This window comes from Haliotis rufescens, unplaced genomic scaffold, assembly GCF_023055435.1.
Source record: "Haliotis rufescens isolate VD_foot unplaced genomic scaffold, xgHalRufe1.0.p SCAF_35, whole genome shotgun sequence".
Classification (NCBI taxonomy): Eukaryota; Metazoa; Mollusca; class Gastropoda; order Lepetellida; family Haliotidae; genus Haliotis; species Haliotis rufescens.
In genome coordinates, this window is record NW_025964057.1 from 2,967,785 (window position 1) to 2,984,306 (window position 16,522).

At 42.8% G+C, this 16,522-nt stretch overlaps 1 protein-coding gene across 1 annotated transcript in view; it reads right to left on the reverse strand.

Annotated features, from left to right (window-relative positions):
* Positions 1-16,522, reverse strand: part of LOC124134446 (protein YIPF5-like) — a 216,981-nt gene that overhangs the window by 30,316 nt on the left and 170,143 nt on the right. The window contains exon 5 of the mRNA XM_046499262.2: positions 5,934-6,044. Coding sequence (XP_046355218.2) covers positions 5,934-6,044 — 111 coding nt within the window. The remainder of the gene's footprint in view (positions 1-5,933; positions 6,045-16,522) is intronic.

The following is a 16,522-nucleotide window of genomic DNA, read 5'->3' on the forward strand; positions in this document are numbered from 1 at the left end:
GACTCACACCACTGATCCACACAGTGACACCAGACTGTGACACCAGACTATGGACTCACACCACTGAACCACACAGTGACACCAGACTGTGACACCAGACTATGGACTCACACCACTGAACCACACAGTGACACCAGACTGTGACACCAGACTATGGACTGACACCACTGAACCACACAGTGACACCAGACTGTGACACCAGACTATGGACTCACACCACTGAACCACACAGTGACACTAGACTGTGACACCAGACTATGGACTGACACCACTGAACCACACAGTGACACCAGACTGTGACACCAGACTATGGACTCACGCCACTGAACCACACAGTGACACCAGACTGTGACACCAGACTATGGACTCACGCCACTGAACCACACAGTGACACCAGACTATGACACCAGAATATGACACCAGACTATGGACTCACACCACTGAACCACACAGTGACACCAGACTGTGACACCAGACTATGACACCAGACTATGGACTCACACCACTGAACCACACAGTGACACTAGACTATGACACCAGTATATGACACCAGACTATGGACTCACACCACTGAACCACACAGTGACACCAGACTGTGACACCAGACTATGACACCAGACTATGGACTCACACCACTGAAACACACAGTGACACTAGACTATGACACCAGTGTATGACACCAGACTATGGACTCACACCACTGAACCACACAGTGACACTGGACTATGACACCAGACTATGACACCAGACTATGGACGCACACCACTGAACCACACAGTGACACTAGACTATGACACCAGTATATGACACCAGACTATGGACGCACACCACTGAACCACACAGTGACACTAGAATATGACACCAGACTATGACACCAGACTATGGACACACACCACTGAACCACACAGTGACACTAGACTATGACACCAGACTATGACACCAGACTATGGACTCACACCACTGAACCACACAGTGACACTAGACTATGCACTCACACCACTGAACCAGAGTGTGGTTCCAGGATCCTCAATAAGCCCTTGTTGACCCCATCTCAGAGCCCAAGATATTCATATGAATAATGCACTAAACTACACATAGTAATATTCAGCTTTTTCAAGAAGTTACACAAAACTAGCCTTGATTATACCTCAGTGCAATCATTTCCTGAATAAACCATGCAGTCACATTATCCACGGTGCTGTGTTCCATACAAGAGGACAAACTGTCTCTGTTGGTGGAGAGGTACTGTTTGTACCGACCTCCCTGTCCATACATGAGGTCAAACCTTCCCTGTTGGTGGAGAGGCCTTGTACAGTTTGTACCGACCTCCCTGTGTTCCATACAAGAGGACAAACTGTCTCTGTTGGTGGAGAGGTCTTGAACTGTTTGTACCAACCTCCCTGTGTTCCATACAAGAGGACTAACTGTCTTTGTTGGTGGAGAGGCCTTGTACTCTTTGTACCAACCTCCCTGTGTTCTATACATGAGGACAATCTGTCTCTGTTGGTGGAGAGGTCTTGTACTGTTTGTACCGACCTCCCTTTGTTCCATACTTGAGGTCAAACTGTCCCTGTTGGTGGAGAGGTCTTGTACTGTTTGTACCAACCTCACTGTGTTCTATACAAGAGTACAATCTGTCCCTGTTGGTGGAGAGGCCTTGTACTGTTTGTACCGACCTCCCTGTGTTCCATACAAGAGGATCAACTGTCTCTGTTGGTGGAGAGGCCTTGTACAGTTTGTACCGACCTCCCTGTGTTCCATACAAGAGGACAAACTGTCCCTGTTGGTGGAGAGGTTTTGTACTGTTTGTACCAACCTCCCTGTGTTCCATACAAGAGGACTAACTGTCTTTGTTGGTGGAGAGGCCTTGTACTGTTTGTACCGACCTCCCTTTGTTCCATACATGAGGTCAAACTGTCCCTGTTGGTGGAGAGGTCTTGTACTGTTTGTACCAACCTCACTGTGTTCTATACAAGAGGACAATCTGTCCCTGTTGGTGGAGAGGCCTTTTACTGTTTGTACCGACCTCACTGTGTTCTATACATGAGGACAATCTGTCCCTGTTGGTGGAGAGGCCTTGTACAGTTTGTACCGACCTCCCTGTGTTCCATACAAGAGGACAAACTGTCTCTGTTGGTGGAGAGGTCTTGTACTGTTTGTACCAACCTCCCTGTGTTCCATACAAGAGGACTAACTGTCTTTGTTGGTGGAGAGGCCTTGTACTCTTTGTACCAACCTCCCTGTGTTCTATACATGAGGACAATCTGTCCCTGTTGGTGGAGAGGCCTTTTACTGTTTGTACCGACCTCACTGTGTTCTATACATGAGGACAATCTGTCCCTGTTGGTGGAGAGGCCTTGTACTGTTTGTACCGACCTCACTGTGTTCTATACATGAGGACAAACTGTCCCTGTTGGTGGAGAGGCCTTGTACTGTTTGTACCGACATCACTGTGTTCTATACATGAGGACAATCTGTCCCTGTTGGTGGAGAGGCCTTGTACTGTTTGTACCGACCTCCCTGTGTTCCATACAAGAGGATCAACTGTCCCTGTTGGTGGAGAGGCCTTGTACAGTTTGTACCAACCTCCCTGTGTTCCATACAAGAGGACAAACTGCCTCTGTTGGTGGAGAGGTCTTGTACTGTTTGTACCAACCTCCCTGTGTTCTATACAAGAGGACTAACTGTCTTTGTTGGTGGAGAGGCCTTGTACTGTTTGTACCAACCTCCCTGTGTTCTATACATGAGGACAATCTGTCTCTGTTGGTGGAGAGGTCTTGTACTGTTTGTACCGACCTCCCTTTGTTCCATACTTGAGGTCAAACTGTCCCTGTTGGTGGAGAGGTCTTGTACTGTTTGTACCAACCTCACTGTGTTCAATACAAGAGGACAATCTGTCCCTGTTGGTGGAGAGGCCTTTTACTGTTTGTACCGACCTCACTGTGTTCTTTACATGAGGACAATCTGTCCCTGTTGGTGGAGAGGCCTTGTACTGTTTGTACCGACCTCAATGTGTTCTATACATGAGGACAAACTGTCCCTGTTGGTGGAGAGGCCTTGTACTGTTTGTACCGACCTCACTGTGTTCTATACATGAGGACAATCTGTCCCTGTTGGTGGAGAGGCCTTGTACTGTTTGTGCCGACCTCCCTGTGTTTCATACATGAGGTCAAACTGTCCCTGTTGGTGGAGAGGTCTTGTACTGTTTGTACCGACCTCCCTGTGTTCCATACAAGAGGATCAACTGTCTCTGTTGGTGGAGAGGTCTTGTACTCTTTGTACCGACCTCCCTTTGTTCCATACTTGAGGACAAACTGTCTCTGTTGGTGGAGAGGTCTTGATCTGTTTGTACCGACCTCCCTGTTGTCCATACATGAGGTAAAACTGTCCCAGTTGGTGGAGAGGTCTTGTACTCTTTGTACCGACCTCCCTTTGTTCCATACTTGAGGTCAAACTGTCTCTGTTGGTGGAGAGGCCTTGTTCTGTTTGTACCGACCTCCCTGTGTTCCATACATGAGGTCAAACTGTCCCTGTTGGTGGAGAGGCCTTGTACTGTTTGTACCAACCTCCCTGTGTTCCATACAAGAGGACTAACTGTCCCTGTTGGTGGAGAGGCCTTGTACTCTTTGTACCGACCTCCCTGTGTTCTATACATGAGGACAATCTGTCCCTGTTGGTGGAGAGGTCCTGTACTGTTTGTACCAACCTCCCTGTCCATACAAGAGGACTAACTGTCTTTGTTGGTGGAGAGGCCTTGTACTGTTTGTACCAACCTCCCTGTGTTCCATACAAGAGGATCAACTGTCTCTGTTGGTGGAGAGGTCTTGTACTGTTAGTACCGACTTCCCTGTGTTCCATGCATGAGGTCAAACTGTCCCTGTTGGTGGAGAGGTCTTGTACTGTTTGTACCGACCTCCTTGTTGTCCATACATGAGGTCAAACTGTCCCAGTTGGTCGAGAGGTCTTGTACTCTTTGTACCGACCTCCCTTTGTTCCATACTTGAGGTAAAACTGTCCCTGTTGGTGGAGAGGCCTTGTACTCTTTGTACCGACCTCCCTGTGTTCCATACAAGAGGACTAACTGTCCCTGTTGGTGGAGAGGTCTTGATCTGTTTGTACCGACCTCCCTGTTGTCTATACATGAGGTAAAACTGTCCCTGTTGGTGGAGAGGTCTTGTACTCTTTGTACCGACCTCCCTTTGTTCCATACTTGAGGTCAAACTGTCCCAGTTGGTGGAGAGGCCTTGTACTGTTTGTACCAACCTCCCTGTGTTCCATACAAGAGGACTAACTGTCCCTGTTGGTGGAGAGGCCTTGTACTCTTTGTACCGACCTCACTGTGTTCCATACAAGAGGACTAACTGTCTCTGTTGGTGGAGAGGCCTTGTACAGTTTGTACCGACCTCCCTGTGTTCTATACATGAGGTCAAACTGTCTCTGTTGGTGGAGAGGCCTTGTTTTGTTTGTACCGACCTCCCTGTGTTCAATACAAGAGGACTAAATGTCCCTGTTGGTGGAGAGGCCTTGTACTCTTTGTACCGACCTCCCTGTGTTCCATACAAGAGGACTAACTGTCTCTGTTGGTGGAGAGGCCTTGTACAGTTTGTACCGACCTCCCTGTGTTCTATACATGAGGTCAAACTGTCTCTGTTGGTGGAGAGGCCTTGTTCTGTTTGTACCGACCTCCCTGTGTTCCATACAAGAGGACTAACTGTCCCAGTTGGTGGAGAGGCCTTGTACTCTTTGTACCGACCTCCCTGTGTTCCATACAAGAGGACTAACTGTCTCTGTTGGTGGAGAGGTCTTGTACTCTCTGTACCGACCTCCCTGTGTTCTATACATGAGGTCAAACTGTCTCTGTTGGTGGAGAGGCCTTGTACTCTTTGTACTGATCTCCCTGTGTTCTATACATGAGGTCAAACTGTCCCTGATGGTGGAGAGGCCTTGTACTCTTTGTACCAACCTCCCTTTGCTCTATACATGAGGTCAAACTGTCTCTGTTGGTGGAGAGGCCTTGTACTCTTTGTACTGATCTCCCTGTGTTTCATACAAGAGGACTAACTGTCCCTGTTGGTGGAGAGGCCTTGTACTGTTTGTACCGACTTCACTGTGTTCTATACATGAGGACAATCTGTCCCTGTTGGTGGAGAGGCCTTGTACTGTTTGTACCGACCTCACCGTGTTCTATACATGAGGACAATCTGTCCCTGTTGGTGGAGAGGCCTTGTACTGTTTGTACCGACCTCACCGTGTTCTATACATGAGGACAATCTGTCCCTGTTGGTGGAGAGGCCTTGTACTGTTTGTACCGACCTCACTGTGTTCTATACATGAGGACAATCTGTCCCTGTTGGTGGAGAGGCCTTGTACTGTGTGTACCGACCTCCCTGTGTTCCATACTTGAGGAAAAACTGTCTCTGTTGGTGGAGTGGCCTTGTACTGTTTGTACTGACAACATTACAGAGGAGTGTATCACAGTACAAGGTGTATCACAGTTACACCTGCGCTAAAGAGTATGTACAAATATTGTATCATTTGAATCATCTCATGTCTACTCATCCCTTGTCTACTCATCCCATTTACTTGCCCTCTGTCTACTGATCTCCTGTCTACTCATCCCATTTACTTGCCCTCTGTCTACTGATCTCCTGTCTACTCATCCCATTTACTTGCCCTCTGTCTACTGATCTCCTGTCTACTCATCCCATTTACTTGCCCTCTGTCTACTGATCTTCTGTCTACTCATCCCATTTACTTGCCCTCTGTCTACTGATCTCCTGTCTACTCATCCCATTTACTTGCCCTCTGTCTACTGATCTCCTGCCTACTCATCCCATTTACTTGCCCTCTGTCTACTGATATCCTGTCTACTCATCCCATTTACTTGCCCTCTGTCTACTGATCTCCTGCCTACTGATCTCCTGCCTACTCACCAACATCAGGAAGCCCCCGAAGGCCAGACAGAAGACGAGTGGTCCGGCCAGATCAGTGTCCTGCATGATGTCGTGGTCCGTGCCCTTCAGTGGATTCAGTACGGCTGTTGTCTGAAGCAACATTCCACACGTTAGATACACATGTCACACATGTCACACATGTCACACAAAACATGAAAACATCATTGAATATAGATATATAAGAGTTTTTTTACACAAAATATTCTTAATAACTCTGGATATTGCAGTAAGTTGCAGTAAGTAGTGCCATGAATGCATTAGCATACATGAGCGAGACATCCCCGTTAGGTAGAGAATGTGTGAGGGAGAACATACTCAATCAACAGCAAATCAAGTCTGCTCAATACACTAAGCAAATTACTTCAGCAATAATGTCTTAGACTCTGTAGCCCACTTTAATTATGAAGAAATAATGGCAGCCATGTCTAACAGCTAACTGTAGTTGTTGAATGAAACGTTAACTTTATATTTAGTTTCAGTTTCGTATTATACAAAATACGAAATTATTTTTTCACTCTTACTCCTACTAATGTGATGTCTTACTGATATTACTGTTTCTGTAGTCAGGAATGACATTGGCACCCTGTACAGACACAGTAAGATGTACGACATTAAAGTCATTGTTAATAAACATTAAGGATTTAAATGTTATTTTGTGTTGTAAACAGTAGATGTACAAAACACACTTTACGGTTTCTTTAAACAGGAATTCTGTGTTAAGTTTTTAACTGGGATCATTCATGCAAAGTTTTAGCATCGTCGTCCTTGTATTATTTATCTATCATCAAAACAGAACACACCTTTGTTCTCTAGTTACACTGTAGAATCACCACAGAACCAGAGGAAGCAGGATCCGTTTATCATCTATACTGTTATATATGGTGCATCTCTACACTTACACGGACCAGTCATACGCATTGTCAACTTGGCAGTTTATCATCTACACTGTTATATATGGTGCATCTATACACAACACAGACCAGTCATACACATTGTCAACTTGGCAGTTTATCATCTACAGTTATATATGGTGCATCTATACACAACACAGACCAGTCATACACATTGTCAACTTGGCAGTTTATCATCTACACTGTTATATATGGTGCATCTATACACAACACAGACAAGTCATACACATTGTCAACTTGGCAGTTTATCATCTACACTGTTATATATGGTGCATCTATACACAACACAGAAAAGGTCATACACATTGTCAACTTGGCAGTTTATCATCTACCTTGTTATATATGGTGCATCTATACACAACACAGACCAGTCATACACATTGTCAACTTGGCAGTTTATCATCTACACTGTTATATATGGTGCATCTATACACAACACAGACAAGTCATACACATTGTCAACTTGGCAGTTTCTCATCTACACTGTTATATATGGTGCATCTATACACAACACAGACAAGGTCATACACATTGTCAACTTGGCAGTTTATCATCTACCTTGTTATATATGGTGCATCTATACACAACACAGACCAGTCATACACATTGTCAACTTGGCAGTTTATCATCTACACTGTTATATATGGTGCATCTCGTACCCTTACATAGACCAGTCATACACATTGTCAACTTGGCAGTTTATCATCTACACTGTTATATATGGTGCATCTATACACAACACAGACCAGTCATACACATTGTCAACTTGGCAGTTTATCATCTACACTGTTATATATGGTGCATCTATACACAACACAGACCAGTCATACACATTGTCAACTTGGCAGTTTATCATCTACACTGTTATATATGGTGCAACTACACACCACACAGACCAGTCATACACATTGTCAACTTGGCAGTTTATCATCTACACTGTTATATATGGTGTATCTACACACTTACATAGACCAGTCATACACATTGTCAACTTGGCAGTTTATCATCTTCACTGTTATATATGGTGCATCTATACACAACACAGACCAGTCATACACATTGTAAACTTGGCAGTTTATCATCTACACTGTTATAAATGGTGCATCTACACACAACACAGACCAGTCATACACATTGTCAACTTGGCAGTTTATCATCTACACTGTTATATATGGTGCATCTATACACAACACAGACCAGTCATACGCATTGTCAACTTGGCAGTTTATCATCTACACTGTTATTTTTTGTGCATCTACACACTTACATAGACCAGTCATACACATTGTCAACTTGGCAGTTTATCATCTACACTGTTATATATGGTGCATCTATACACAACACAGACCAGTCATACACATTGTCAACTTGGCAGTTTATCATCTACACTGTTATATATGGTGCAACTACACACCACACAGACCAGTCATACACATTGTCAACTTGGCAGTTTATCATCTACACTGTTATATATGGTGTATCTACACACTTACATAGACCAGTCATACACATTGTCAACTTGGCAGTTTATCATCTACACTGTTATGTATGGTGCATCTACACACAACACAGACCAGTCATACACATTGTCAACTTGGCAGTTTATCATCTACACTGTTATGTATGGTGCATCTACACACAACACAGACCAGTCATACACATTGTCAACTTGGCAGTTTATCATCTACACTGTTATGTATGGTGCATCTACACACCACAGAGACCAGTCATACACATTGTCAACTTGGCAGTTTATCATCTACACTGTTATATATGGTGCATCTATACACCACACAGACAAGTCATACACATTGTCAACTTGGCAGTTTATCATCTACACTGTTATATATGGTGCATCTAGACACAACACAGACAAGTCATACACATTGTCAACTTGGCAGTTTATCATCTACACTGTTATATATGGTGCATCTATACACCACACAGACAAGTCATACACATTGTCAACTTGGCAGTTTATCATCTACACTGTTATATATGGTGCATCTACACACCACACAGACCAGTCATACACATTGTCAACTTGGCAGTTTATCATCTACACTGTTATATATGGTGCATCTACACACCACACAGACCAGTCATACACACTGGCAACTTGGCAGTTTATCATCTACACTGTTATATATGGTGCATCTATACACCACACAGACCAGTCATACACATTGTCAACTTGGCAGTTTATCATCTATACTGTTATATATGGTGCATCTCCACACTTACACAGACCAGTCATACACATTGTCAACTTGGCAGTTTATCATCTACACTGTTATATATGGTGCATCTACACACAACACACACTAGTCATACACATTGTCAACTTGGCAGTTTATCATCTACACTGTTATATATGGTGTATCTACACACAACACACACTAGTCATACACATTGTCAACTTGGCAGTTTATCATCTACACTGTTATATATGGTGTATCTACACACAACACACACTAGTCATACACATTGTCAACTTGGCAGTTTATCATCTACACTGTTATATATGGTGTATCTATACACAACACAGACCAGTCATACACATTGTCAACTTGGCAGTTTATCATCTACACTGTTATATATGGTGCATCTCCACACCACAGAGACCAGTCATACACATTGTCAACTTGGCAGTTTATCATCTACACTGTTATATATGGTGCATCTACACACAACACAGACCAGTCATACACATTGTCAACTTGGCAGTTTATCATCTACACTGTTATATATGGAGCATTTACACACAACACAGACCAGTCATACGCATTGTCAACTTGGCAGTTTATCATCTACACTGTTATATATGGAGCATTTACACACAACACAGACCAGTCATACACATTGTCAACCTGGCAGTTTATCATCTACACTGTTATATATGGTGTATCTACACACAACACAGACTAGTCATACACATTGTCAACCTGGCAGTTTATCATCTACACTGTTATATATGGTGCATCTACACACCACAGAGACCAGTCATACATATTGTCAACTTGGCAGTTTATCATCTACACTGTTATATATGGAGCATCTACACACAACACAGACTAGTCATACACATTGTCAACCTGGCAGTTTATCATCTACACTGTTATATATGGTGTATCTACACACCACACAGACCAGTCATACACATTGTCAACTTGGCAGTTTATCATCTACACTGTTATATATGGTGCATCTACACACAACACAGACCAGTCATACACATTGTCAACCTGGCAGTTTATCATCTACACTGTTATATATGGTGCATCTCCACACCACAGAGACCAGTCATACACATTGTCAACTTGGCAGTTTATCATCTACACTGTTATATATGGTGCATCTACACACAACACAGACCAGTCATACACATTGTCAACTTGGCAGTTTATCATCTACACTGTTATATATGGTGCATCTACACACCACACAGACCAGTCATACACATTGTCAACCTGGCAGTTTATCATCTACACTGTTATGTATGGTGTATCTACACACAACACAGACCAGTCATACACATTGTCAACCTGGCAGTTTATCATCTACACTGTTATATATGGTGCATCTACACACCACACAGACCAGTCATACACATTGTCAACCTGGCAGTTTATCATCTACACTGTTATATATGGTGCATCTACACACAACACAGACCAGTCATACACATTGTCAACTTGGCAGTTTATCATCTACACTGTTATATATGGTGCATCTACACACCACACAGACAAGTCATACACATTGTCAACTTGGCAGTTTATCATCTACACTGTTATATATGGTGCATCTACACACCACACAGACCAGTCATACACATTGTCAACTTGGCAGTTTATCATCTACACTGTTATATATGGTGTATCTACACACAACACAGACCAGTCATACACATTGTCAACTTGGCAGTTTATCATCTACACTGTTATATATGGTGCATCTACACACCACACAGACCAGTCATACACATTGTCAACTTGGCAGTTTATCATCTACACTGTTATATATGGTGCATCTACACACCACAGGGAGCAGTCATACACATTGTCAACTTGGCAGTTTATCATCTACACTGTTATATATGGTGCATCTACACACCACACAGACCAGTCATACACATTGTCAACCTGGCAGTTTATCATCTACACTGTTATATATGGTGCATCTACACACAACACACACTAGTCATACACATTGTCAACTTGGCAGTTTATCATCTACACTGTTATATATGGTGCATCTACACACAACACACACTAGTCATACGCATTGTCAACTTGGCAGTTTATCATCTACACTGTTATATATGGTGCATCTACACACAACACACACTAGTCATACACATTGTCAACTTGGCAGTTTATCATCTACACTGTTATATATGGTGCATCTACACACAACACACACTAGTCATACGCATTGTCAACTTGGCAGTTTATCATCTACACTGTTATATATGGTGTATCTACACACCACACAGACCAGTCATACACATTGTCAACCTGGCAGTTTATCATCTACACTGTTATATATGGTGTATCTACACACAACACAGACCAGTCATACACATTGTCAACTTGGCAGTTTATCATCTACACTGTTATATATGGTGCATCTACACACCACAGAGACCAGTCATACATATTGTCAACTTGGCAGTTTATCATCTACACTGTTATATATGGTGCATCTCCACACTTACACAGACAAGTCATACACATTGTCAACTTGGCAGTTTATCATCTATAACTGTTATATATGGTGTATCTACACACAACACACACTAGTCATACATATTGTCAACTTGGCAGTTTATCATCTACACTGTTATATATGGTGCATCTACACACTTACAGAGACCAGTCATACATATTGTCAACTTGGCAGTTTATCATCTACACTGTTATATATGGTGCATCTCCACACAACACACACCAGTCATACATATTGTCAACTTGGCAGTTTATCATCAACACTGTTATATATGGTGCATCTACACACAACACAGACCAGTCATACACATTGTCAACTTGGCAGTTTATCATCTACACTGTTATATATGGTGCATCTACACACTTACACAGACCAGTCATACACATTGTCAACTTGGCAGTTTATCATCTACACTGTTATATATGGTGCATCTACACACTTACAGAGACCAGTCATACACACTGTCAACTTGGTGTCGCTGGGTGTTTGATGAAACCAGGTTTGAGGCTGAAGACAGACTACGGCCATACCGTGCCCACATCCAGACAACACATCGCACATCCATGTTAACTGCTGTTGGGAGGTATTGGTGCACTTTGTTACCTGACGTTGTAAATAAATGACCATCTTGAGTTAATGACAACCGTAACTGCACTATAAAAATACATCAGAGGCATTCAATCAATCACATGCTTGTGTTTTTTGTTCTTCCTTTAGCGCAAAAAAATAACTGGCTGGATGTTAAAGATTGTTATCCTGAAAAACTAAAGTAAATGATGCTTCACTTTCAAGCAGTATGGGCAAGAGTGAAAACACACTGACAATATTTAAAGGGACTCTCGCTGATAACACACTCCAAGTGTCTAAGCACTGATCCTGATTAAACACCCTGTCTATTTCTGTTACTTAGAGTGACTGATTTCACATAACACTACTTACTTGACTCATCCAACATAAACACTACCTGACTGATCCAACATAACACTACCTGACTGATCCAACGTAACACTACCTCACTCATCCAACATAACACTACCTCACTCATCCAACATAACACTACCTCACTCATCCAACATAACACTACCTCAATGATCCAACATAACACTACCTGACTGATACAACTAAAGACGTCCGTCTTATTTATGTCTATGTGGCAATTCATTTTGTTTTCATTTTGCTTGCTGGGAATCAAATAGGGATTATCTACCAATAGCTCTGGGTACAATATTCATAGCAATAAAGGTCTCCCATTAGCTGACAAACCAACAGTCATAATTGTTCTGAGACTGACAAATGTTCTACTGAGGCCAACTAATGCTGAATAGACTATGACTTGGCAAGGGTACGTCGTCATCCTAATGAACTGCGACAATTGCTGACAAGCAGGAAAATAGCTGACCTTGCACCTTTAACTGCCACCATGGCTTGTTAAGTTTGAGAAGATCAGGTGCACATTGGGGAAACTAAAGTTTTTTTACATCTCCAGACTAACACTGAGATATTGACTGAGGTCTGTGGGAGTTTCTGTAAAAACGGTTACAACTCTAATGACACTGGTTCCAGTTGGGGAAAACCTTGTCTCATTATTCAGTTCCCCAAGGGAAGATCCTTACCCTGTCAAACAATACCATGCTAGAATGGTGGAGTAATATGAACAGTTCTTCAAAATAATTTTAGGAAAGTCAATAAGTTGATTTTCAGTTTGACTTCCTGTTTGTGAGAAAAAGTATTCAGTATTGGTGATGATGTGGATCCAGAAACTGAGGGACGGAGTTCTGAGCAGCTGATCTGGGAATCTGGGAAGGTATGTGTGTGTGTGTGTGTGCGTGTGTGCGTGTGTGCGTGTGTGCGTGTGTGCGTGTGTGTGTGCGTTTCCTGGAGTCTTTTTAAGGTACTTCTGTGTTTAACATGACACGATGGACCCCAAAGGAATTCAAAATATTTAAATTGAGATAAAAACAAACAAGAATTCCAATTCTGCTCATCAATTATTGTCTGAGTAAATTCACAAACATTTTTTCATATCAGCTGAAACAGCCACAACTCTAATATGTATGTCACTTGTTGTGTGAGGGACTGTCGGGTAGTCTAGTGGTTAAAGTGATTGATCGTCATGCCGAAGACCAGGGTTCGATTCCCGACATGGGTACAATGTGTGAAGCCGGTAAGCAGCGTAAAACCATACTCACTCACTCACTCACTCACTCACTCACTCACCGACCCACCCACCCACTCACTCACTCACTCACTCACTCACTCACTCACGCACCCACTCAATCAATCACTCACTCACTCACTCACTCTGGCGGACACAAAGAACGTGTGACTAAGAGCTGCAGTTACTGATTACGGTCATGAAAAGCTGATACACTACTACAACATTCCAACTTATTTTGAATCGACTCCCACCCTGCTCGCCAGTCACCCTATCTACCTGACTACCTATATCTACTGTTGTTGTTTGCTGTTGACACATACAGGCAGATGAAAGAGTTACAACCCCACAAGACAGCATGTTTATGTATCTGAAACACGGCCACCATTCTCAGGACTGTTGTGGCTCCTTATATCCTCAGCAAACAGCTCAAGTCTTGTCTCATCTAATCACTGCTCTGTGTAAATTACAGAACAGACAACAATATTAGAGACATTAGGCCTCTTCTTAAACAGACTAGACACCCAACCATTAGACAGAAACGGGTCATTACACATGGGGACAAAATGGGGATCTAATGGGCACAATGGCTGATGCGTGTGACCACTTACTCTGCTATATGCAACCCTCATGAAAGCCATGAAGAAAACCATCAAGGGAACTACATGTTGACATAGAATCGTCAAACTACAAAAAATATGACTTTTAACGAGTCAAAGTATGGCATTTATGATATATCTATCCATTCTATGTCAACTAAAGTTCCTGTCAAGGCGTCAATAGTGGTAATCTGACCGTGGTTGCTGTTCATAACAGTGAGTTGTGAGATCTTCAGATGGTATTTCCGGTGTTACGTGTTCATGGTAATGTACTCATGCAGAATGTTCTGTAATGTTCTAGTGCAGCTAGACTGGTGAGGGCACTGTGTAGAAATCTCCAGTAGCTAGCTATCCTGTATATAAGGGGCATGTTTACGTATTGACCTGTAACAACGACGAGAGATGACACAGCATAATGAGACATGACAAGACATACTGAGACATGACAAGACATACTGAGACATGACAGCAAGCGGACTTAGGGTCTTTTCTGTCTTTGAACCCCATGGGGACTTTCTGGCTGATCGTGTGTCACTGACATGGATGGTTGCTCACGCTATCCATCCCTGGTTTTGAGGCCATGGTTCAACTACTTTACAGACAGCATTGTGTGAACATGCTTCCAACCCAGGAACAGTCTGACATAGATGGATGAGCAAGAATATGCTGCTCATAGCCTATAGTATCTGAATCAAAGAGAGAAATTCCCGCAAAACCGTAATTTTCTGAATCCTCCACTTGACATAAAGATGCAAACTTCAGTAGCTCATGTTTGCTCACAATACAACTCACTCTTTTCAAAAGGTCAAAAAATAGCTTTAGCAAATAAATGGATGCTCATAAATGGACAACCTAATTAAACTTGAAAGCTCCTTGAAAAAATATTTTCTAAATTAGATCAGGTGTGTTCGATTTTCAGGGACCGAGTTATTTCTTGATTTACAAGAATAGAACTGTCAAGATGTTTAGAAGAGTTCAGAAATCGCTGTGTTTAAGCTCCCTCTTTCATCTGTGGGACCAGTATAGCTGAGATGATTGTCTAATGCCACCGAAGTCTGTGACAGTCCTGGTAATCCACACTGGTCACATTCACTTCAGTTTCCCAGTCTGCTAATCTGCTTGACCAGGGGTCCGCCCAGCCATGCTGTCAACTCACGGCACCATGCTGAGAAGTTGACATCTGACCTCTGCTCCCACCTCTGCAACAACCTCCTCTCCACCAGCTAAGACAACATTGTGACATGTTCTGACTCTAACACTGTGGTAATCTGGCTATAAACATGTCAAGTTGGTACACGTCTCGGTGCTAATTACTAAAGACAGTGTGCAAGTGTTGACACAACTGATAATATAGCCTGGTAAGCTCCTCACACTGTCCCCTGATTTCTCCTGAGCCTCCCAGGCCAGGATACCTGGGCTGACCACATGTTTGGACGGCCCAATCAGCCCTGGTTGCAAATGTTTGCCCATAGCTAAGTGAGGATATGTCATGTGGCCAGTAGTATTTGGGAAGCTGTTAAAACTAGCGAAAAGGCACTCAGAATGTGCAGATGAATTAAGGTTTATTTACATAAATATAAAACCTCAACGTGACAGAACAACCAGTCTTAATAATACGCACAAACAGATTCCATGAGGTGTGAAAGGCAAAATGGAGGTGAAAATAATATGAATAGATCACTGAAAATCAGTGATGACACCAAGTTTTATTGAAAAGAGTAAACCTGTCCTGTGGTAATAGTCGATCCTTATTTTATTAGTATGTGAGGTGGTGAGGTGAAATGGGGTTTAGCATTGCGTTCAGATTATTGCACTTATATAGCAACGTGTGTGTGTGTGTGTGTGGTGTGGTGTGTGTGTGTGTGTGTGTCTGCTTGTACTAGTCTGGACTAATAGATTTTATAGTGCTAGCCCACTGAGATACCATGCAAAAGTTTAACATGAATACCCTACTCAGACACGGTATACTCAGACTCTGGGCCGACCAGTCCTTGTTTTAGCCCCTCAATGTCAAGCACCAGGCAGGGTAACATCAAGTACCACCTTTTAATGTCTTTTGGTATGATGCGGCTGGGGATCGAACCCCAGACTTTCCGTTCTCAGGGCAGACATTCTATCCACTAGACCATGGAGGCGGTGCTTCATAATAGCATGTGAGAAGCTGAACGGTAA